General features: G+C 43.6%; 1 protein-coding gene across 3 annotated transcripts in view; it reads right to left on the bottom strand.

The window, feature by feature from the left end:
- Nucleotides 1-22,104, bottom strand: part of HEXA (hexosaminidase subunit alpha) — a 44,792-nt gene extending 22,688 nt beyond the window's left edge. For 2 of the 3 annotated variants that reach the window (XM_047074841.1, XM_047074840.1), the window contains exons 1-7: nt 21,824-22,104; nt 5,714-5,806; nt 4,753-4,818; nt 3,060-3,106; nt 2,207-2,317; nt 1,227-1,328; nt 399-531 (exon numbers count right to left, since the gene is read on the bottom strand). In XM_047074841.1, coding sequence (XP_046930797.1) covers nt 399-531; nt 1,227-1,328; nt 2,207-2,317; nt 3,060-3,106; nt 4,753-4,818; nt 5,714-5,806; nt 21,824-22,076 — 805 coding nt within the window. In that variant the 5' untranslated portion in view covers nt 22,077-22,104. Of the gene's footprint in view, nt 1-398; nt 532-1,226; nt 1,329-2,206; nt 2,318-3,059; nt 3,107-4,752; nt 4,819-5,713; nt 5,807-21,823 lie in introns of those variants that run through there. The other variant, XM_047074842.1, reaches the window with a different exon arrangement.
- Nucleotides 22,105-23,881: the final 1,777 nt, after the last annotated feature.

Below are 23,881 nucleotides of genomic sequence, written 5' to 3'. Positions count from 1 at the left end.
CAGCCAGACTGCGATCAACATACACACTGTTGCCTTGACATATTGCTTCCAGCAGGGGTCACCCTTGCTCCCAAAGGCTGCTCTCCTACTGCCTTTAGGCAGGAAAGCAGAGAGCCTGATGCTGCCAAACTGACAAAATCTTTCTTCCGCTCTAGGGCACAAATTGCAAGAGCGTCATTAAGACAAAGGCATCTGAGAAGAATCTGCCCAGAGGTTAATACTAAGAAGTGGCCTCCTTTGTCCAAAATAAATTCTGCCTATCTAAATTCCCAGGTGGAAGTTATTGATGGAAACCATTCTTCCAGGGACCAAGGCCAGGCACACCACATCCAAGAGTCAATGCCCTGAAGCCCACTGAGGGGGACCAGTAGGCTCCCTCTATCCGACATTATTCTTACCTGGTCCCCAGGACAGAGTGTGGCCAGGAGTGTCAAACTCTGCCAACACACGGATACCCCGAAGCCGTGCATATTCAATCACTTCTTTCACATCTTGTGCTGTGTAGACATGGGTGACAGGATTGTAGGACCCCTGAAAGGCAAGAGACACCCAAAACAATCTCACTTCCTGAAGGCTAGCAGAGTAGAAGACACTCAAAATGCCTTCAGGACTCCCTGGATATCAGAAAATCTACCTACAGGGTTTTTTTGTTGTTGTTTTAATGTTTATTTATTTCGGAAACAGAGAGAGACAGAGCATGAGCGGGGGAGGGGCAGAGAGAGAGGGAGACATAGAATCCGAACCAAGCTCCAGGCTCTGAGCTGTCAGCACAGAGCCCGACGCGGAGCTTGAACTCACAGACCACGAGATCACAACCTGAGCTGAAGTCGACGCTCAACTGACTGAGCCACCCGGGCGCCCCAACCTACACAGCTCTTTGGTATCAGGGACTATCTCCAAGGACCTTTATCAGAATTTCCCACAAAGCTATCACATCTATTGCTTTATCTGAGTGTCAAAATGCCAGTGAGACAACAAGGTAGGTAACAGAATATAAACAAACAAACAACACCAGGAGAGATTATCTCCTAGTTGTCACAGTGAAAATTAATGCAAAGTTTGACTCAAACTTAGGTCTCCTGATTCCAAATCCAGTGCCCTTCCTCTAAGTCAGTATGTCTCTAAAACTGGCTGGTTAGGGTGAGAGCCAGTGTCCTTGCCAGCAGGGCCATAGCCAGGCTCAGACATCAGCTCATAAACTTGGTCTTGGAGAAATTGAGACATACCTTTCTGGTGAGCTCTGGAAAAGTGAAGCTCTCATATGGGAAGGAAGAGTCATCGACCAGATGCCAGTGGAACACGTTGAATTTATTGTATGCCATGACGTCCTGTAGACCAGAGCACATGCTATGAGCCCACCACAGCTTCTCCACTTTCCCAAGGTAGACATACAGGCAGGCTGCTCCACATACCTCAATAGGCCCAGACTGCCCCAGCTTCTTGATAAGTGTTCATAGGGTCTATCTACCAAATCTTCCGACCAGGGAGTGCCTGCCATAGAGGGATGACCTAGCATATTCCTTCTTCTGCCAAGGCACATCCGAAGATGGCTGACAGAGGCAGCGCCTCCTCTTTTTGAGATGAATTTTCAGCCACCGAAAGGATGGCTGAAACTATGTGGTACACTGGTCTTCCAAAAGCACCACAGTACCTTGAAGACTAATACTTCTTCCTGCCATTTGTTTTAGGTTGTCTGACTAACGTTTATCCAAACTGTGAAGTCTATTGTTGAATTTAGTAATCTCATAGCCTATAAACCTCAGAGCCAGGACTGACAGATGTGTCTACTGCTTTGATTCCATCAGAGGAGCAAAGGAAAAGGTAGATACATGAGTTGGGTCAGCAACTGTAAGATAAGACTGCTCATGAAACTCAAAATAGGAACATCGCCAGCTATGGCTTTTGAGTATCTTTCCTATGACTTTGTCCTAAGCTAAACTGCTATGTCAAAAAAACCAATTCCCCAAATCACCTTCTGCATTCCTGGAGATAACCTGGACATTGGTTGGTCCAGAGTAGCCAGTGGGATAGATTTAAAGCCCTCTTTTTTTTTTTTTTAAAGAGCGGGTCATCTTTTCCATTTTCTGAGGAGCTCCTAAAGTTACATACATTCCCCCTGTAACCCTTTAGGAATATGGCAACTGGCCTATCCCTGCCCCAACACCCCAGAACACTAAGGGCAAAGATGGCCTTAAGGCCTGGGTACCAGAGTGTCCAGGATGCTAGTCAGTGGCAGGTAATGGCGAGACGTATCCAACAACAAGCCCCGGTGAGAGAAGCGGGGGAAGTCTTCAATCTCGGTCTTGTTGATAAAGAACTGTGTGGATCAAACATTGAAGCAGTCAGGATTCAAAGGGAACTCACCATGGGAATGGAGGGGGGATGAGGAAAAGTCTCCTAATCTCTCAAAAGCCAATCTATGACTGTTCTGTAGAGTAACTATCTCTCCAAATGCCCCACATCTCTACCTCAATGACCACCAGGAGGCACCTGTCAGAGAGTAACAGTCCCACACTAGCCAGATATAGCTGTCCCACACACCACTCAGCCTACAAATTCTGGATTTTCACTTTCATCTGTTTCCTTTTTTTTTTTTTAAGTTTATTTATTTTGAGAGAGAGAGACAGCGAGCATGCGCACACATGTGCGTGAGCAAGGTAGGGGCAGAGAGAGAGAGAGGAAGAAACAGAATCCCAAGCAGGCTCTGCACTTCAGCGTGGAGCCCCATGCAGAGCTCGATCTCACAAACCGTGAGATCATGCCCTGAGCTGAAATCAAGAGTTGGACACTTAACCGAATGAGCCTCCGAGGCGCCCCTGTTTATTTTCTTTAAAGCAGTGTGGTCTCAAGGACATTACTCAGGGGAACTGAATTACAGTGATTCCAAACAGGCCAAATCTACCAAACCAGTTTCTACCCACACCTCCTTCTAACTCTTGCTGGGGCCATCTTGAGCCACCAGGACTCTGTGTAAGGCAATAAGTTATTCTCTGGACTCTCAACATTGAGAGACAACTCCAGAGATTTAAAAGGAGCCTCTTTGGAGGGCCCCCACTTACCGTGCCCTCAGGAGATCTCCAAATTAGTTGGCTAAAAGTCTCCAGACCTATGGGGAAGTAGAGAGGCAGGGTAAAGGCTTAGAGAGGTGGGGAAACAGATGCACCCATTTGGAAGGTTCCCGATGTGGCAGAGAATGCCTGGGCACACAATAAAAGCAGATGTAGTACGGGCTTAATGAGTCTCCACACGGATGCAAAGGGGATACTAGGAAGCCGGTAACTATTTTTACTCTGTATTTTATTTTGGGAGGTAGCAGTGTAAGGGTAGTAGATTAGTACCCCTCCTTGAACACACCCTCAAAACCCACAGGCCTCTTATCCATAATTTCCAAGCCTTGAACTCACAAGAGTATTAAGAGAGGCCAAGATGTGTGCTTGTGTGGAGAGGTGCAGGGACAAGCCAGTTCACACATTTAAGGCTTTCCATAATTAATACTGATCAGGAGCTAAGGAAACAGAGAAAAAACGGTCCTCAATCTACTGCCCCTTCTATTATCCCAGATTGAATTGTGAAAAAGTGATCATAAGCTTAAGTTTCCAAGGAGCCTGGGTCCACGGCTGGACCTAGAAGACAAAGAATCATCCACCTTTCCTCTTCAGAGCTTGAGAAGGGAACCAGCTATAAGGAGAGAGCTGAAGTATGGTAGGCAGCAAATGCCCCAGTCCAGTGGACACAGACTCCTAGATTCTGGTAAGGCCTAAGGGCAGGCATGCTGAGTCCAGAGCATTGTATGGATTCAACAGCTAAAGCCCCTCTTCTGAAAACCTAGCAGAGGCCCTGTGAAGGATTTCCAGAGTCTCAAAATTTCAGAATGAAAGAATCTGAAATCTTGACAGTCACTCAGCATCTGCTTCAAGGCAGACTGCTTCTATACCGTTTTGGCTTCTTTCTACCCTGACTCTGACACCCAAAATTCTGGAGTCCCAGATTTTCCCTTATCTCAACCTGACTAATCATTAGCCCCTGCATGAAAGGTGTAAGAGAGCAGAAAGGGGAATCAGCATGCTGTTTCTCCAAAACACAGGAGAGGGAAGAGGAGGGGTAAGTGAACAAAGACAAACCAAAACAAGGTTTGAAATTCTGTTTAGAATTTCCCTACTCATTCACCAGCAGAAGTTTTACAAAAGTAGTAGAGGTATCTGGCTAAGTCTATATCTAAGGACCAAATAGCTTTTCAGTAAACCAGGAGGAAGGGCACAGGCCCATCACCTGTTAGCTAAGAAAGTCTTCATTTCTCCTGAAATAATCTAGTTCTGCATGTTTTACTACTATTTACTTCTTTTTTGACATTTATCTATTTCTTGTGATATGGTTGTCCTTTACAATGCATCTTTCTAATAATGTGTGTTTAGTGAAAGCCGAATGGGCAGTGTTGTGGTGGGGTTCCCAAGCAGCCTGTCCCCCGCGGCACCGAGCATCAGCCTGCTGGGCCTCTCACTGCTGCCCCAGAGCACCTTCCCAGGAGGGCCACTGCTGCTGCTGCACAGGCTGACACCCATCAATTTCTTGGGACAGCTGTAAGGAGAACACTCCCTTCAGGGAGACCAGGAAACACTCCAACTGATCTCCATAAAGAAAGCTTCCTAAAGTGGGGGTATGTGCCGGACCCTCAGCCCTATTCTCCCAACCCACCGATGCCAACCTTCCCACATCACCCCTTTCTCCCCGTCCCAGCATCAGCTCCCATGTTACCTCGGAGAGCTCCCCAGACAGTCTGAGAGAGGAGGAAACAATGATCATCATTTATGACCAGGGTGTCTGAAATGACAGAAATGACTCCATTGGTTAAGGATTCTACTCTCAGATTACAGATCACATGTTCTGTGTAAATCCTTGGATTAAAAAACAGCAGAAAGATCACATTTTTTTTCCATTCAAAGAGGAGACATCCCCAGAGGAGAGCATCTGCAGGTCAGCTAGGCCTTGGACTAGAGTGAGAGGGAGGTCACCCAGCAGCTCTGCAGGCCTTAAAAGATAATGCATGATGAGGGTCTGGCTAGAGCAGAAAAACACCACCTGCCTTGTGGTTCAGTTTCCTCCCCCTCCAGAAACACGAGTTTCCACCAGCCCTTAGCTGAGAGTATGAAGGGGACAGGGATGCTTGGAGGCATGTGTCCAGGTTACAATGTTCCCAAAGCCTTTGTAATCACCCTCCTCTCCCTTCATCTTCAGGTTTCATTCAGCTACTTCATCCAAGAATGAGAGGAGGAAGCCAAGACTAGAACGTTCACTTTGAAGACTGAGAAGTTCCCAACTGCTGCTGCTCAGGGGCACGGAGGCATCACAGTGCTAATGATTTGGCTTTATTTCAATCATTATGTCCAAAAACTCTAGTCATGCCCAAAAACTCCTTCTCTCTTAAAGAAAATCAGCAAATTCCTAAAATGGCATTGGAATTATATGCAGTTCAGAAGACAAGTGTCCTGTGGGACTCGGTGAAAAGCCAATGTGACATTCCACAGTCAACCTTCAGACACTGGTTAGAGTTCATACAAAAGGTTCACCTCTGTGTCTCTCAGCACTTGGTGACCTTGGGTCTCCACAGTCATGGAGGGCTCTGGGCCTAGCATCAGGAGCTTAGGCCAGGCCAACCAGAGTTATATCTCCAGACAAGTGCTTCCTCTTCTAGAACAGGGAACGGGGTGGCACTTACAATTTTCCACCGACTCCAAAGAAGGAAGCTGGTCACATCCAGGAAGGACCACAAGGATAACCAATGAATTCTTCTCCGGTGTATGCTGTTTTCCTGCAAGGACAGGGTAAACTCAACATGGTTGACCTGTCACCAGAAGCTAACAGGCAAAACCAAGGTCTCATAGGAAGGTCCCTAACTCTAGTCCCTTCTGCTCGCATGCGTGTGGGGAGAGGCAAGGGAGGACAGGGCATTTACCCTTGCCATAGGCACTGCCTCATCACTTGTTCAACTTTTTCATTTTCGTTGTGCTGCCCTCTCTCCCATAACCTGCCCTGACCCATGTATCAAAGATCTGGCAGCAGCTCTTTGTAGCCAGGGCTCTCTATTTCTAGTTTGGGTACAGTAAGCACATGATTCCAACACCTCAACAACTGCTTCTAAACTAGAGACAGCTCGAGAGCACTTCTACCCAAAGTGTGGTCTGCAGATTAGCTGCTGACTTGCAAACTGTGCTACTGGTTGAAAGGAAAGATACTGATAGACAGAGAGCTTATACAATGCTGGAATGTAAATCAATTATGTCAGAATAAACACACTGTTCAGTTCTAACATTTTTTCATTACACATTTGTTTTGATGAAGGGAATAGTTTTACGTTCTGGCGTACCTCCCCTCTCACTGCAGACTGTCACTTGAAGTAGCACTGTTCTTGAGGGCTCCAGGTGAAGGGTTTCCCATTTTGTAAAAGCTCAGGAGCTGATGCAAGCACACGAAGCAGATGACAGAAGGATCTCCTATGCAAAGGAGGCCTGAGATAATCTAGCTGGTGCCCCAGCAAAGGGACATGGTCACCATCCCATCCTGCTTCCTTCCCTCTCCCAAACAGGTTCTCTGTCTGAGACAGACTTCTGTCTAGCAGTGGGGAGCCATCCAGTATGAGCCAACATTGAGCATAGTTCTACAGATGCCACCCCTCCCCACCGAAAAAATAAAAGAGCCAAAGCCAAGATACTAAAGTGCTGTCTCTCCTCCTCCTCCTAAGGGTTCTTCCTTGTGACCTTTGAGGTGGTTCTGATTGTACAGCTCCAAGCCTGAACCCGAATGTGCCCCTTTCTATTCTTTTCTGGGGCCACATACATCCACACTGGTACCACCACAACCATGACTTCCTATGGAACCACAAAGTCAGGGATAGGATAGTCTGGAAAAAGGCAGGGTGAGAATTCAGAACCAAACTGGATCCCTTATGGTATCCATCTCTAGGCACAAGGAATCCAAGAGCCTTGAGCCATTTCAAGAAAGCCTTCACGGAGCTCAAACTGCTTGAGCACTACCACATGGCCGCATCTCAGCTCGCAGATTAGCCAAGAAGCAAGCCAATAAGGAGCCCATTCCTACCACCATAAGCAAATGCATTCTTTCCCCTCCCTGTAAATAACCTGTATCCCACACTAATACCTGCCTAAATCCTGCAGGGAGAAGGAAATGTGAGGCTACTCTGGGCCAGGCCAACTCACAACTCTATTCTAAACCCTGAAAACTCATCCCCAGCAAGACAGGATGACCAGACTGTCAGGGCAGAAACTACCTTCAATCCAGAATCTGTAGGGCCCTCCCAAGCTCCCCAGGCAGAGAAGCCATCTCTACAAACCCCAAAGACCAAGGAGGACTTAACTGAGAGGGAGGAGTGAAAATAACTACAAAAGAATATTCTTCCTTAAACTATGCCCTCATCCCTCTCTTCCTCACCCCCACTCCAATCCCACACATCACAGTGCCCCAGTATCATTGTGTGGAGGAGGGATCATCTGCGTATCTATCCAAAAGAGGGCAAAAGTCCTGGGCTTTAAGTGTTAATTCCGTGGACTTCAGGCTACCAAGCTGAGGAGAAATCACAGCTATCCGTGTACAACTGCCATGGTCACTGTCCTAATGACACGAGAGGCTGTACAAATACTAGGTTTATCTGAACAATTGCTTGGAACATAAGAAAACATCTAGCTTCTGTTTTGTTGTTAGTATATTTTTATTTTTCTAAAACACACCTGCAGGCCATCCTCTAAATCCATAGTCCCTTTGGGGGAGGGTGGTAGACTTCTTACAAGACCTGATGAAAATGAAAATGAAAGGATTTTTTTCCCTAGAACAATGCCCCTAACTAAGGGCTTATCCCTCCACCCCCTGCCACTAATCTTATGGTGAAGATTCCCTATCCTAAATGCTCTCAGTGACTCACTTGGGTTTGGGCTGATAAAGGAGATACAGAATCATGGCTGCTATTTAAACAAGTTATGAGGGGGAAGGTCTGGAGGCAGTGGTAATGTGAGAACTGGCAAAACAGGAGGGACACTGGGTCACTTAAAAGGATATAAACAGTGTATCATCATTGTGGTTTTCCGCCTCCAAGTTGCTACCCTGAAGCAAGCAGGAAATAGGCAAGGGACAGGCCAGCTGCCTCTATATGCACCCACACACTCTGCACTGGGAAGAACTGAGGTGTAGGAAGCATGGCCCGGCACACTCAACAATGAGCCTGGCTGGGACAACAGGAAATTCTGAAGTCTCAAGTGCTCAGGAAGAAGCATGGCCAACAGAGCACTGAGCAGGGAGATCAGAAAAGGTTGGTTTTGTTTTGGTTCAGCTGCTGCTAAGCTGAGTGAATCTCAGGACTATTTTCTCCCCTGTAAACAATGGCAAGGTAGGACCAGATTCCAGCTATTCCTCTGAAGAGTTAGTACTTTGTGATTCCACACACAGATAATATGCTCCAGAGTCCCATTCCGTGGCCAGTACTTCCTATCTCCACGGCTCCCTCATCCCCCTGCTTTCATGTACACCTGCTCTTTTCTTCTGGTTCACTGAACAGTTTGCATTTTTCTAAATTTAAGAAGATAAAAAAAATTCAAATAGTACAGAAGTATTTGTAACGAAAAATTAGTTACCTTTGGCACCCCTCCCCTTTTAGCATAATTTAGCCTATTCCTCACAGACAGGTCAGATCTGGATGTGGAACTCTGAGACCCTTTTTCTACCCACTTTTGAACCTTCTCCAGATGCCAGTGCCATAACCCTTCCATTACTCTACTGTTCTCAGTCCTCTCCCATCTTCTCTTCAGCCTGGGTGTGCTGATCTCTCACTTCAAACACAATCTAGCCAATTCTCCTAACAACCTATCATTTTATTCTACTGCATGCAGTGAGCAAAACCCTCAACTCTGGATCAATCTCACATTCACCTTCTGTGCACCGACCCTGGCTACTGCATCCTGCTGGAGGGAAGAGAGAAAATCATGTAATGATAGGATTTGGTCACTATAAAATCATGGTCTGTCAACTTGGCTGGGCCCTTGATGCTGCCCTGAAAATCTCCCATCTCTACCACTCCTTTCTTCTATTCTCTGCAACAGCTATTTCAAACTTGAGCCACTTTCCTCAAGCCTGTAACTTGATCACCACTGGCTTTACTCTCAGTAGGCAATCAGAAGAGAACTCCCATCCATCTCTACCTTCCCCTCTCCTTCCTGACAAAAACACGTGTAACACATGTCTGGTCTTTACCTTCTCCTACCTGGGTGGAAGGGGTTTCCTTTCACCTGTGCTCTGGATCTCTCCTGAGGCTCCTCTTGTATAAATGCTTTCCCCTTTCCCCTAAATCTTCAAGTTATTTCTTTCTACTGATTCTTTCCCATCAGCATTCAAATATTTGCAGGTCTTCCTGATTTCAACTCCATGTTATCTCCAACAGATTCTTTCTCTTGCCTACTGTTCCCAAAGAAACTCTAAAGGAAATGTAGCCTGAGCAGTTAGGTGCTGAACTTCAAAGCCAGACAGATGTGGGTTCAAATCTTAGTTCTAACACTTTCTAGCTATGAGATCCTGAGCCAGTTATTTTCCCTCTCTGTGCTGCAGCTTCCTCATCTGAAAAATAGGGATCATGATTAGCACCTCCCTTACTGAGTTGTTGGGAAGATTAAATGAGTCAATACATGTAAAGGGCTTAGTCAGTGCCCAGCACATAAGTGATCACGGAGTTGGCCATGCTTAGTCCTCTCTTGGTAGCCACTTCTGACATCCTGTCTACTCCTTAGTCCACTATAATATGGCTTCCTTTTCTACCACTCCTCTGAAAATGCCTTCACCAAGGGTCTGTGGTTCAGTAACTAAATTCAAGGGATCTTTTCCAGTTTATTCATGCATTCATTCATTCATTCATTCATTCAACAGTTATTTACTGAGTGCTTACTATGTGCCAGGCTGTTCTAAGTGCTGGGGACACAGCAATGATCAAAACAGACAAAAATCCCTGCTGTCACACAGGTAATATTCTGGTGGCCGCTCACTTCTTCTAGGACCTTTTGGCAGCATCAGACACCCCTGATGTTCTTTAAACTAAACTCCATAGCTTAGAGGACATAGCTCTCTTTGAATATGCTTCCTCATTCTCCCCTTCCTTTGCCAGCCCCCACATGCTAGTGTTCCCAGGGGTTTCCAGGCTTCCAGACTTCTCTTTTTCTCTTCACTTACACTCTCCTTGGGCAATGTCATCCACCCCACAGTAGGTTGATGATTCTCAAATCTACCTTTCCGTGCTAACTCTTCTTCTGGGACTCGGCCCACAGGCCTACACTCAAATGGCTTAGAAGCCCTTCAAATCTTAAATATGAAATTGAACTAACTCTTCATTCCTTTTCCTGGATGATCTTTTCTCTGTTTGATAACAGTATCATCTATTGATTTATCCTGACAGAAACCTCCTCCTTCTCCCACCTTTCTGTGTACATTAAAAACTCATTCACCCCATATTTATCGACTGAATACCATGTGTCAAACACTGTGCTAAGCACTGAGATTACAGCACTGAAAAAGAAAGACCCAATTAAGTCTTATAACTACAAAATCCTTATTATCTCAAAATCATGACCACCTTCCCACCTCCACTGGGTCAATGCCTTAATTCAGCCTCTCATAAATTCTCCCCTGAAAGACTACAAAACCTCTCCATTGCTTTCCCTGCATATATACCCATTTCAATCTACTATCCTCTGTGATCTTTTAAAATGAAGATCTCTGCTCGGATCCCATGCAGGGAGTCCCACAGTAACACAAAGAACTCTTTACAGAATCCTGAAATGCCACATTTTCTCCATACCTTTCTTTGCACATATTGCTTCCTCCAAGTGAAGCAAACTGCATTGCCTCCTCATCTCACCTAATTATGAAACAGCTCTGGTTTCCTTTTATAAAACTTTTCTATCATTCCCCCACCCTTTCCTAAGAGACTTTCCTATGAGGTCATGAAGCAATGTATACATACATTTTCAACACTTATCTTAATATATGCTGTTTATTTGTCTATCTCCTCACCGAGGCTGTAAGTTCCTCAACAGCAGGGACCAATCTCAGTGCCTTTGTATTTCCAGTGCCTGACACACGGTAGTCATTCAATAAATGTTTGCTGAAAAAATGAATGATGCTAGAATTTAAAAATGCACATTTAATGCTATGTATGCATAATGCTTGTGCTACATGATAATCAGGCATAAAAGGCAAATAGTTAGTGGCGAGATTACTTCTATACACCCACACCTAGTATTTGTGAAGTCCTGGAATTAGGGTGGGGAATGGTAAGAAGACACCCAGGCATACAGAAAGTGTCTTTTCAGACACTACTTTGAAGACCGTTGGTCCATTAATCCAAAGATTCAGGTCTTTTTGCTTCGCTGGAAGGGGGAGCTCATTCCTGCATTAGGGTACCCAGAATCTATGTCTTTACTTCAGTGCCCAATAGCTTCTCCCTGCACCAACCTGCTCCTCCCTGAACCAAAACATTTCTATCATATCAGTGAGTTTAATTCACAGAATTTTAGCAGCATAAAGAAAACATTCATTTTGGTTATAAAGTGGCATTTGGTTTGGCTTCTGGAGTGGAAACTAGGAAAGTCAACCCAGCTTTTGGCACCCTCCTACTCTTTCAGGTATACCATGCCCCACCCCCTTGTGTCCTGGTACTCTCCTAGGCTGGTGCCAGTGTCGGTTCTCCAAGCCTGTATTATTCCCCTTCCCCTTCCACCTTTATATACGTCACATCCAGGCCTTCTCTCCCCATATTCAGGCTAATGAAAGTCCTAGAAATCATTCATTTCCCACTCATCTCTTCATTCCAACCAGAATATATTGAGCTTTTTTTTTCTACATCAGGAACCATGCTAGGTGCTGGGGCAGTTAAAAATAAAAACAAGCCCTAGTCCCTGCCCTTGAGGAGCTCAGAGTCCAGTAGGAGACAAATAACAAACAACAATTATAAAACAGTGTGATAGGGCTAGGGTAGATATTACAGCTACCTCCACAAAGGAAGGGATGCTTCACTTTAGAGAGGACCTCTGAGCAGAACCTTGAACCCTGAGGTGGTGTTTGCCAGGCTACCAAGAGAAGAAAAGGTACTGTAAGGTTGGGAAGTAGCCAATGCAAAAGTACATTGTTGTGGATAGGGGAAGAGGCAAGGCCACCCCTATCAAACTTCTTATCCAAGTAGGAGTCTGAGAACCCAACTGCCCCGAGCCTAGAGCCTCTCCATAGTGCTGCTGAATTCAGTCTGGACCATAGTGCCTCCTCCCACAAGTCCCAAGACTTTTCACCCTTTAGAGACTACTAATACCTAATCAGAAGTGCAATCTACCTAGCCCAAAAACAAATCCTGAATGTTCTCCCTTCCACCTTCTTTTGTAAATGTTGTAGTTAAAAGTTTCCATTTTTCCTCTACTTTTAAAACTTCATCTGTTCTCCTCTCTCCTCACCCCTTGCCCACAAGAGAGCAATTCCCTGTAATTCTAGATCCCAAAAGATAACTTTGGTTAACATTTTGCACAGTCTTTCAATTTTTTTCCTAAATATATAGATTACTTTTGAAACAAAAATGAGATCTTAAACATATTAGTTTATAACTTTTTTCCACTTACCACAATAATTTGTAGATCTTTTAATGTCAATATACATAGATCTACAATCTTTACTTCTAAATGCTGAATAAAATTCCATTTTTGAAATATACTTTAAAAAGTTCAAAGTCCTAACTTGTCTTTGTGGACATGATAGAATGCTTCTAAGTTTTTGATCTTATAAGCAATGTTCTAGTAAATATTCTCTCTCTCTCTCTCTCTCTCTCTCTCTCTCTCTCTCACACACACACACACACACACACACACACACATTCTTTTCTTTAAGTTTATTTATTTTGTGTGTGTGAGAGAGAGAGAAGAGAGAAAGAGTGCACGTGCATGCCGGGGGGGGGGGGCAGAAAGAGAGGAGAGGGAGAGGGTGAGAGAATGAATCCCAACCAGTCTCCACAATGTCAGCATGGAGCCCACAGCGGGGCTCAAACTCATGAACCATGAGATTATGACCTAAGCCGAAATCAAGAGTTGGATGCTTAACCAACTGAGCCACCCAGGCACCCCACATATATATATTCTTTTTTAAAGCACCTGTTGAGGGATTTCTGCAGGAAAATTCCTAAAGGTAGAAATGCGAGGCCAAAGATATGAAAAATTTCAGTTAATGACACTGCCAAATTACTCTTCCAAATTATTGTACTGATTTACATCTGAACCAACATACACAGGCCCATCTCTTCACATCCTTCCAAAACTAGACTGTCTCAATTCCTTTTTATCTGTGCCAGCTTGATAAAAATATATATATATATATATATATATATATATATATATATATATATACCATTTTTTTGTCCATATTTTACTTTTTTTCTTTAGGTTTATTTATCTTGAGAGACAGAATGTGCAAGTGAGCAGGGGAGGGTCACAGAGAGAGAGAAAATGCCAAGCAGGCTCCATGCTGCCAGTACAGAGCCCGACTCAAACTCACAAACTGTGAGATCACGACCTGAGCTGAAATCAAGAGTCAGACACTAGCAGCACGTGGGTGGATCAGTCAGGCTCTTAACTTAAGCTCGGGTCATAATCTCAGTTCATGGGTTTGAGCCCCACATCAGGCTCTGTGCTAAGAGCACAGAGCCTGCTTGGGACTCTCTCTCTCTGCCCCTCTTCTGCTCATGTGCTCTGTTTCTCTCTAAAAATAAACAAATTTACAAAAAGTTTTTTAAAAAGTCAGACAGTTAACCGACTGAGCCACCCAGGCATCCCTCAACTGTATTCTAAATATAATGACTGAATTTGAGAATCACTTAGCATTTACTGGCCATATATTTTGCACTTAAAAAAAATTTTTTTATTGATTTATAGAGCTCCTTTTAGAGTTTAACCTTGTCTTTTAAGGTTGCAAGCGTTTCCCCCATTTGGTCCTTTATTTTTTTAACCTTATGGCTCTCTTGCTTTGATTTTTATGTAGTCGAATCTGCTTGTCTTTCACTTTATGTAGTCAAATCTGTTTGTCTTTTTCTTTATCTGTTTGCTTAAAAAGGCTTCCTCTGCCTCTGGGGTCATATGAACATTCTTTTAGTATTCTTCTAATAATTTTATGGCATAGCCTTTATCTTTAGATCTTTAATCCACCTGGAATTTACTTTTGTGTTTGATATGAGGTATAGGTTTAAATTCATGTTTTCCAAATGGATAACCAATCATCCACACATATTTATTGACTAAACATCTTTTCACTTTTGATTAGAAATGTTTCCTTTACCATGTATTAAATTCTCCCAGGCATATGAACTCTTGCTGGTCTCTGGAGCTTATTTTCATGGCAATCCAACAGGAGGATCTACGATGTCATAGTGCTATCATCTTTTGTCATTCTGCCCAGTATATAGACACCTCTGCTCATTTCTGTTCTGGACCCACACTCCCATTCCTATAAATGTTGTTTCCTCTCCTCCACCAAGCCACCTGGACTACACATCACCCACCTCCACAAGCCCTCTGGAATCCTGTTCCATGGTTAATGAACTACCAACATCCTGAGTCTATTTCCTTTTAACTGAAGTAAGGCTCTCCCCAGGAATACTATTTCCCCTACAACTTGCTCTGAGAGGCAGCTTCTTCTCAGCTGCTTCCAGGACATCTAGCTTCTACCATCAAGTAAAAAAAAAAAAAAAAAAAAAAAAAAAAAAAAAAAAAAAACCACCTCTTTTCTCTGGCCCATGACATTCAGTTGTAAAATCTTGAGCTTCTCCTTGCCACCAACACTCTGCAACATCCTGGTCACCTCTTTACTTACCCAAGATTTTGGAACCTGGTCCCCAGTCTTCCTCTGCATTCCAAGGTTGACTATCATCCTAGGTAATTTCAACACTCAAGAGGAAGAACTAACCCACATTCTAGCATAGCAGTTACCCAACAACACCTTAACACCCTCTCATGGTCACCTTTTGAATCCTCCTGTCCCCTGGAGGTGTTCCAACTCATTCTCTCAAGCTTCTGTACCATACAGCTAACTTGCTGATCCACCCTAGCTCTGTGTGCTTCAACCAGTGACTGAGTTTCTTAAATACATGACATGAAGGCTTCTTTCCTGACAGCTCTTCCCGTGTACAGTTCTTCCCATGTGGATTACTACTTGTGTCCCCATCAACTACTACCTTCAAAGATGATAGGACAGCTTTTAACGGAAGTCTTCTCAAAATGTAGTCTCCCCTCCACTCCAACACATACACTTGGGCCAGGTGTTCCCAAAGCATTTTGTATCTATCAGCAAAAATCACTTTACTGATACTTTACTGTAGGTCTGTATTCCCACTTCTAGAGACTGTAAATTCTTTAAGGACAAGGACAGTTCAATTCATATTCTTGGACAAGTGCTGACAAATTATAGTTGCTTAATAAATACTACTTGTACTAAGGATGGATGGAAAGAAGGAAGCTGGCCAGAAATACTACTGGAATCTGATAATGATGGGCCCAGGATCAAAACATTCATAACGTGAGTGCTAATGATTAAGCAATCAGATGTTAGAAGTTATTATCTGAGGTAATTAATGCTAAAGTATGATCAAAGCTTACTCCTACCAAAGGCCAGTAGTTTTCCAAATTGCTAACTGGTATAACACTTGGTGAAAATATTTGTAAGTAGTAGATTGCCCTAAGATTGCACATTGAAAAGAGCACAATCTCTGTAGACAAACAGACTTGACTGGAATTTCTGCCCCACCACTACTGGCTGTGAAACCCCGTACATGTTGCTTAGCCTCTGTGAGTCTCAGTTCTCAAAGATGGAGATAACACCAACCTAACAGAGCTGTTGCAAAGATTAAAGGGCATAACACATAGCAAGCGCCAGACACTCTTTAATAAATGCTAGTTTCCTTCCACCTTCTACTTCCTTTTTCTTAAAAAGTCAGTTTTGCCACTTTGCCGGAGGAGCCCAGCATCCGGGTGCCTCGTGGGATAACCACACCATAGGAACAGCTTCTGTGAGGGCTTTTCATGAGCTTCTCACAGGAGCCTGAAGGCTCCACTACTGTGTGATGTCACTCTGTATGGCAAATAGGCTGAGACTTTAACATATAAAAGGGACATGAACTTAGAACTCTGAATCAAACTAGGACTGTGGCTCTAGTCCAAAGACCAAAGCCACTAATGTGGATCTTAGTACCAGCTACTACCAGGACAAGGTCAAATATGACAATAGTTATTTCATCTAGGACACAAGGTACCTGATAAGCCATCTCCTTTGCTTCCAAAGCTTTACACAAAAGGGAAGGCTGCTTACTGACACCAAAGGCGGTAAGCACCCAAACTTCCTGCATCCAAGCACACACTTCCAAAGACAAGAGTTCTACACCATACCCAAGTCTAATCACCTTCAGGAAGTGGACATAACAATAGCACACCACTATGGGCTAGGGATCAGGGCTGAGTGCAAAGCTAAGCTTAAGCAATAACAAAAGCTTTAAACAGAAGCAAAGGAAATGAAAAAGAGAAGTTGACACAGGAATGGGTCTTATTCACTATAGCCAGGAATTGAGAAGGAAAGCAAATCCATTTCTCTATTATGATGGATTATAGATGTATAAACCTTGAGGCAGATCACAGAAAACCCTGCACACATAAGACTATCACCTCTACAGATCCAATCTCCTCTAGTCAGCTGACTTTGCTGTCAGGGGCCCCACGAAGGTGGGAGAAAACTCCTAATCCAACGGGCTAAACCTCTTGGTGATGCATATTGACTTCTCATTTATTTCCAGGGCCGGCAGAGGAAATTTAGGAAAATGCAGAAACATAAAAGTAACCTCTTTCACTTCTAAAAGAAGTATTGGTGGGCAATAAAACTCCTTTTCTTCTGTGTAATCCACAGGAAAAGGATTGAGGTTTATGCCTTTAACAGGCTAAGAAATCGACAATAAGCCCCAGTAAAAAACTGTGCAGCCATAAGAAAAAAAGAATTCACACTTGCTGATAAAAACAAAACACAAAAACAAAGTACCAATCGGCAAAAAACCTGCAATGCCCTACTTCACTCTTCTGTTCGGAGATGAGGAAGTCAGGCGGAAGCAGATGGGAGGAACGGCAGCTCTGAGGCTTAGACTTAGTTTTTGTTGTTTTATTTTAAAATCACCAAGTTCTTCCTTCTACTGTATCTTCCTTCAAAGATTGTAAAAACATTCATCACTATCTCCCTGTTATCTTCAGAAATGCTTGGAATGTAGAAGGATTAAAAAAGGAGCAGCAACTACTTGGCAATTAGGTGATTTGCATGAGGGCACATAGTTAAACAAGTGATTGCTAAATATTCTCTGGCTGACTCCTGAATAAATCTTGAGTCTACTGTATAGGTTTTCAAGCAGAATATCCAGGGGGAGCAATGATAGCTCAAGGAAATGAGACTTGAATTTTTCATAAACCAGGCCAAGGCTACCCACACACATCCTGATCAAGATGAGCTTCGTGGAGTCAGTACTATCCCAAGCTATTGGGGAAATATTATGATTTAACAATAAAGAAAACACAAGGTTGTGGGAAGAGAGGCTGGTGGTGGCCAAGTTAGTCTAGGCCCTGGAAATTCAACATGGAGCACAATTATTTTGGCCCTCACAAAAACTATGCTCCTGCTACCCATCCCCTTCCAAATTTTCCTATTTCTCCTCCTTATATATTCCTCCATTTTCCACATACCCCTTCACAAGAAAAGTAACTCAACTGCAAAACACTCTTCCTGCATGGTTTTCTTCCTCTTAGCTTTAAAACAATAAACTTAGGGGCCATCAAGGCTTCGCAGGAATAACCTGTCCTTGGTTAAAGTGTACATAGCCACTAGTACAATTAGAGTGCAGCACTAATTAGCATTGCTCCTGCTCCCCACCCCTGCTGCCCAACCTTATCTGTTTCCCTCCTACACTCCCTAGATGCACTTCCAAGGCATCTCCAAGTTTGTGAGAAGACTAGTCCCAGTTGGGACCACAGCATAGTGTGATCCTCCTTTCCCTGGAATCACATGCTAATACTCCAAATTTAAAACTTGAAAGTCAATCATTTCTAAATGAAACCTGCAAATCATCTCCTTTATGATGATCTTTGAAATAGAAAAAATCATGGCACTTTCTACTTTATACAAAGTAGCCCTTTTAATATATCCAACAAATAATTAAGTATCTATTATATTTCAGGCATCGCAATAGAAGGCATGGCCAAAGGAGGTATTTTAGGAGATTTAGGTTGTAATAAACTATGCCACTTACTAACTAGTCACTTGTTTCATATCTGAGGATGAGCAAATCAAATATTGATAATGACTGCAGAAGGATCCAGATAGTCACATAATAATCTTCCTTCCATTCTAGAATAAAAGGAGTTATTCTGTTCAGGGACAATGGTATCCTAAGTAATTCACAGGTATGAGTGTGTGAATATCACAACTAGATGCAAACTTCTAATAACCATTAAATACTACAGCTTCAATCAACTAGTTTCAGAAAAGCAAAGACTTCAGCCAAATGGCATAATCAGACTTAGCACTTTACCTGAAAAACTCGGGCTTTATCAACTCCACCAGGTACCCAAAAAATGCATTCGAGGCAATGTCAGATAGGTACCATCCCAAGGAAGCAGATTTTTGAGTCATAAACAAGATGTGGCTCAATAATCAAAACAGGGAGGTAGGTTCACTCAAGTATCTAGAGCTTAAAATAATTCCATTTAACAGGTTTAACAACATGCAACACACACCCTCCAGTTGGCAGAAACACCTCTAACAACAAAAACTGGTAGCAAATACTAAACACCTTCCTAGACCATTCAGCAATCAGTGGACTACAGCTAACTCCTGAAGGTGAATTCAGAATCAAATCAAACCTCCAAAAGAGATTTGTTTTTCAGAGAAGTATGGATTCCACTGAATTCCAGGTTCAGATCAAAACCAGAAGTTGTGCTACATTAAAAAGAACACTGGCCCGGAACCTACAAGGAAGTTAGGTGGAAGAAGGAGATGGAAAGCTGTCAGCCAAGATTTAAATTGCATACGTTGTTTTCTTTCCTAAAATCAGCCCCATACAGAAATATGGTCTGGTGGGCCTTGCTGATGTTGCTTTCCCCTCCAGGGATTCATCCTTGTTTTTGCAGAAGAAGGATTATAGTTCAAGCCATCTGAAAGCCTCCCAGGAGACTAATGTTTCAAAGGAAAGACTCCAGAAGAAGAATAAAGAAGGAAGCTACTTCTGTGTCTTTGGTAATGTTCATCCAAACCAGTTTTCATTATCTCTCAAGGGATAAGAACCCTCAAATACAGCACATTCATTCACAGTAAGGTAACAAATTGAAATAAACATCTTATTTAGTTTCTTATCTGTCTCTAAATCTTTTATTAGAGAATTTACAGGACCCATTGTCACATATTATCCCCATTTCTATTTTCTTCATTAAACTCTAGACCTATAGCAATGGAGGTAAATGCTTAATTTAGAAATACAGGAATTATCCTAATTTATACAACAGTGGCAAACATTCTAATTATCTTTTGGGCATTTTAAAATACATTGTGTCCTTTTGTTTCATATTTCTCTAACTGGACTGCAAAGCTTGAGCCTACTTTTTTTTTTTAACTTTAATTTTTTTTTTTTTTTTTTTTTGAGACAGAGCAAGAGAGAGGGCACAAGTGAACGAGAGGCAGAGAGAGAGAGAGAGAGAGAGAGGGAATCCCACGAGGGGCATAGAGAGAGAGAAGCGGAGCTCACATTCACCCGAAGAGATAATGATCTGAGCCTAAGTCAGATGCTTAATGGACTGAGCCACCCAGGCGCCCAAGCCTACTACTTCTGAGCATACTTTTCTTGTAACCTCCAGAGTGCCTGGCACTGGAACAGGCACACACCAGTTAGATGACAATTTTTTTTTTCTTGCACAAGTCAGGCCCTAACTGCTCTATACCAAAATAAACATTTTGACTGCCAATCTTGTCTAAGGCATTACTTGTCATAAAGGATTCAGAGAAATACGTGACCTAGCACACACACACACACACACACACACACACACACACACACACAAATACCCTTTTATCCTCCCCAGCCTAATCCATCTTATCAGTTGAGAACTACCCTGATGCTGAGACTCTTATTTCTTTGCCTCAATTATCTGTCACTCTCTCAGTACCATCTGTTTAATGAAATGCCTTTAATTCTATAAATCAAATGAGAACATTTGCAAAAGTAATTCAATCGCACTTGAAACACAGTACAAAATGATGTTAATCATATGGCCCAATCATAAATATGGCTTCCCCATTAACACCTATACATCGTCACTTGAGAACTAAATTCCAAAATAGTTTCAAGAAAACTCTAAATTTTAAGCCCAGAAAGTAGAATTGTATCCCTATCTGTTGCTGACTCTACTTACCAATTTGCTGTGAAATAATAATCCTCAAACACAATTTTCAGCAACTGACTGAAAGAAAACTGCCAACCCCTTCTGTTTTAGATGAAACCAATATCCAAAGCACTCCTGACTTCAGTCTCGCTTTCCCCAACCTCATTCTGTAAGGGTTAAATTGTACTGTAGGGCTAACGCTTAGCTTGAAAGATAACAACTTTGTTCTGACACTGAAGGTCAAAAGATAACAGCCTTGCTTTTACTCTTGTAAATCATACTTCATACTCTTGTGAATCAGGCTTTACCAATGAAGGAAACAAAAGCTCAAAAAAAGAGCATCAGAGACAAGGTCAAGGAGATCCACTGGTTGCAACTTAGCGGCAGAAAGTCTAAAATAATTACCTCATTTGATAACTGTTTCTGACTCATCTGGCAACTGTTTCTAACTCATCTGGGAACTGTTTCTCTGTTCTGTTCCCAGATAATGATAAAACGATGTGATCGGCTTTAAAAACTCTGTACCCCGGCTGTTCGGGGCCACACTCTTATCAAGAGTGTTGGTCCCGATTGGTCGGCCTTGCCTCTCGTTGTAATAAACTTTGTTGTGACTGTCACTGGTGCCCGTAGCATTCTGTTTCAGGAGTCCTGTGGATGCAACAATTCTTCCTCACTCTCAACACACACACCCTCAAAGCACTTTGAGCTCAGTCAGAACCATCTGTACCTTTGGTCAAGCCTTGCTTCCTCTCTGGAATACTCTTTCAGTCCTGGCCAATTTACATCCACCACCCCACAATAAGTGGCTGCTCAAAATTCATTTCCCTATGGAAGTGTTCTCTGATTTCTCTCACTGGGCATGCTATGTGTCAGACACTTTTATGTAATTTTGCACAGACCAATTCATCTCCAATGTCTTATCTTGCCAATTTTTGGTGTCAGCTCTATTGTCCTCTCCCCAGTCCTAGTCACAGCCTCACTAGGACCCTGCGACACTTGCGCACGGTCGGAGGGATCACCTTCGATGTCTCCAGGCACAGTACTTTCAGCAATTTGATATCCAGATTGAACTGTAGTCCTGCGGCAGGCATTCTTGGTGAAACAGAGCCAGGGGACAGGATTACGGAGAAATCCTGGCTCCAGAAGTCAGCTCAGCGAAGTAGAGAATGGAGCTGGGGACGCTGAGATGACGGCTGGAGAAAAGGCGCAGGAGGAAGTGGAGGCCAGAGGGTTGTGACTAGACAACAGGGTTGGGCAGGAGCCAAAAGGAGGGCGTCTCAGGAGGTCTGGCGAGCTGCCCCCGGGCAGGACCTCTGAGAGCCGGGAACGAGGCGGGGGCAGGTCCGACTCACTTGTGGGTTCAGGAGGCTGCCAAGAGCTGGAGCCGAAGAGCAGGTCGCGGTAGCGCTGGAAGGCCTCGTCGAGGACGGAGCAGCCCGGCTGCGCGGCAGAACTGACGTGGTACTGGAACTGGAAGTTGTACGGAAAGATGGCGTAGTGCGAATCGGAGGTTTGGATGTACTGGGGCCATGGCCAGAGGGCCTGCGCCTGGCGGGCGAACGCTGCCGCCAGCAGCAGCGAAAAACAGAGCCCGCAGCCCGCCATGGCCCGCCGGTCCCCTCGTTCTCGGCCGGCCGGGCCACGTGAGCCCCCGGTCAGCTGAGCGGCGCCCGCGTGACTATCGGCGTGCCACGTGACCGGCCGACACCCCACCCCCCCCACCCCCCTTACGCCACGACCCCAGAGGACCAGCTCCCTGCCCCTCCTCTCACGGAGCAGTGCGGCGGTGACGAAGACCGCCCTGCGGCCGCGCCTCGGGCGACCTGGAGCTAGTAGGCGCGGGCGCCGGGTGGGAGGGTGGCGTGGGCGAGCGGGAAGGGACAGTCTCCCAGCCTGAAGCGCGAACGAGATGGGAGGTGGAGGACGTCCTGGGCCCAGAGAACTTCAGAAGCAGAAAAGCTGGAGGATGAAAACCACAGGTCGTGGTGATGTGAAATGCTGGGGGGCGGAAAGGGGCTGGAATTGGAGAGTCTGACTGGCTCTGCTTGACAGTTATCACTAGATCACAAAAATGTGATGTATTTATGACTGGAAAAAATCTGTACTTTTCAGGGCGAGCTGGAGGCATCCCATTCCCCGCTTCTAGCGTGGGCTCTTGCCCTGATGGTTGATAATCTCTTAGTAATTGCCCCCAAGTCCCCTCCCCCCCAAACAGTATATACTTACTGCAAGCATTTAGACATTGCTTAGACTTTGGGTGCAAGATTGGGAATACCCAGAGATAAAGACAGGCCCCTGCACGGGCTTACATAGCAATCCCAAGAGTCAGCACTTTGTTTTGTGGACAATTGAAAATCATCCCAAAGACTTGGCCTTTTAGCAATCTCACGTTGAATGGTTGCATGGATAAACTAGTTAAGGGGCCCTTTTTTATTGCAAGTGGAAGATAATGACAGCTTGAACAGCTGTACAGCAGCAAGAGGACTGTAGATCCAGGAAATAATGGGTATCCAGAATCGGAGGGGTAAATACAAGAGCAGCAGGTCGAAGTGTGATTTCAGGACTGAGCATGTGGGAAGGCACTCCTTTATGTGATATTCAACGTGTACCAAGGGAAAGGAGTCATTTACTTAAGTCACAGAATGAAGGAGCTGAACTCTGAATAAAGAGATTGTAAAAATTACTAATGAAAATACAAAGATTTTTCTTGAGAGAATATTTTAAACATATTATCCTCTAAGAAATACATCAATCAGAAAAGTAATGAACAACCATTAAAAACTTAAAGTCATAATCCATGTAAATGTTTAGAAACAAGATAGAGATAGTAGCAAAAATTAAAATTAAAGTTATTTAACAGTGTGAATTCTTTAAATTAATATATATACATTGCCATCAATTTTAACAGATGAATAACAAGAATAAGGACACAGATAATCTAGTATATGATATTTGGTTGTTTTTTGCTATTTTTCCTTTTATTAAAGAGAGCTTGTTAAATGAATGAAACATAATTTAATTTCATATCTATAGCTCCTAATAAAATTAGTTTACATTATCAGAAAAAGAATTCACTATCAGACAATGTGTCCAGAATTTTGATTCATACACTCATCATTGTAGAAGCAGAGAGGAGGGAATGACTAAATTTTTCCTGGGGAAGTCTTTCACAAAGGAGGTGACTTTCCAGCTGGCTTCTAAAGCATGAGTTTGCCAACCAGGGAAGGGGAGCATGGGCAAAGCACAGAGGAGTGAAAAAAGATGGCATGTAGGTATACCTGCTTTTTGAAAGTTGTTATTAAGCCACTTTGCTTTTATGAAAAACCTCCATCACATCAGTACCTGTTTTGACCAAAGAAATCTGGAGGATTTTCGTTTTTACAAAAAAAAAAAAAAAAAGGCAAAAAGTG

The sequence above is a fragment of the Lynx rufus genome, unplaced genomic scaffold (assembly GCF_022079265.1).
Source record: "Lynx rufus isolate CCGP_SWC_20201006 ecotype Redwood Valley unplaced genomic scaffold, mLynRuf1.p SCAF_13, whole genome shotgun sequence".
Lineage (NCBI taxonomy): Eukaryota > Metazoa > Chordata > Mammalia > Carnivora > Felidae > Lynx > Lynx rufus.
This window is presented reverse-complemented; position numbering and strand designations above follow the sequence as displayed.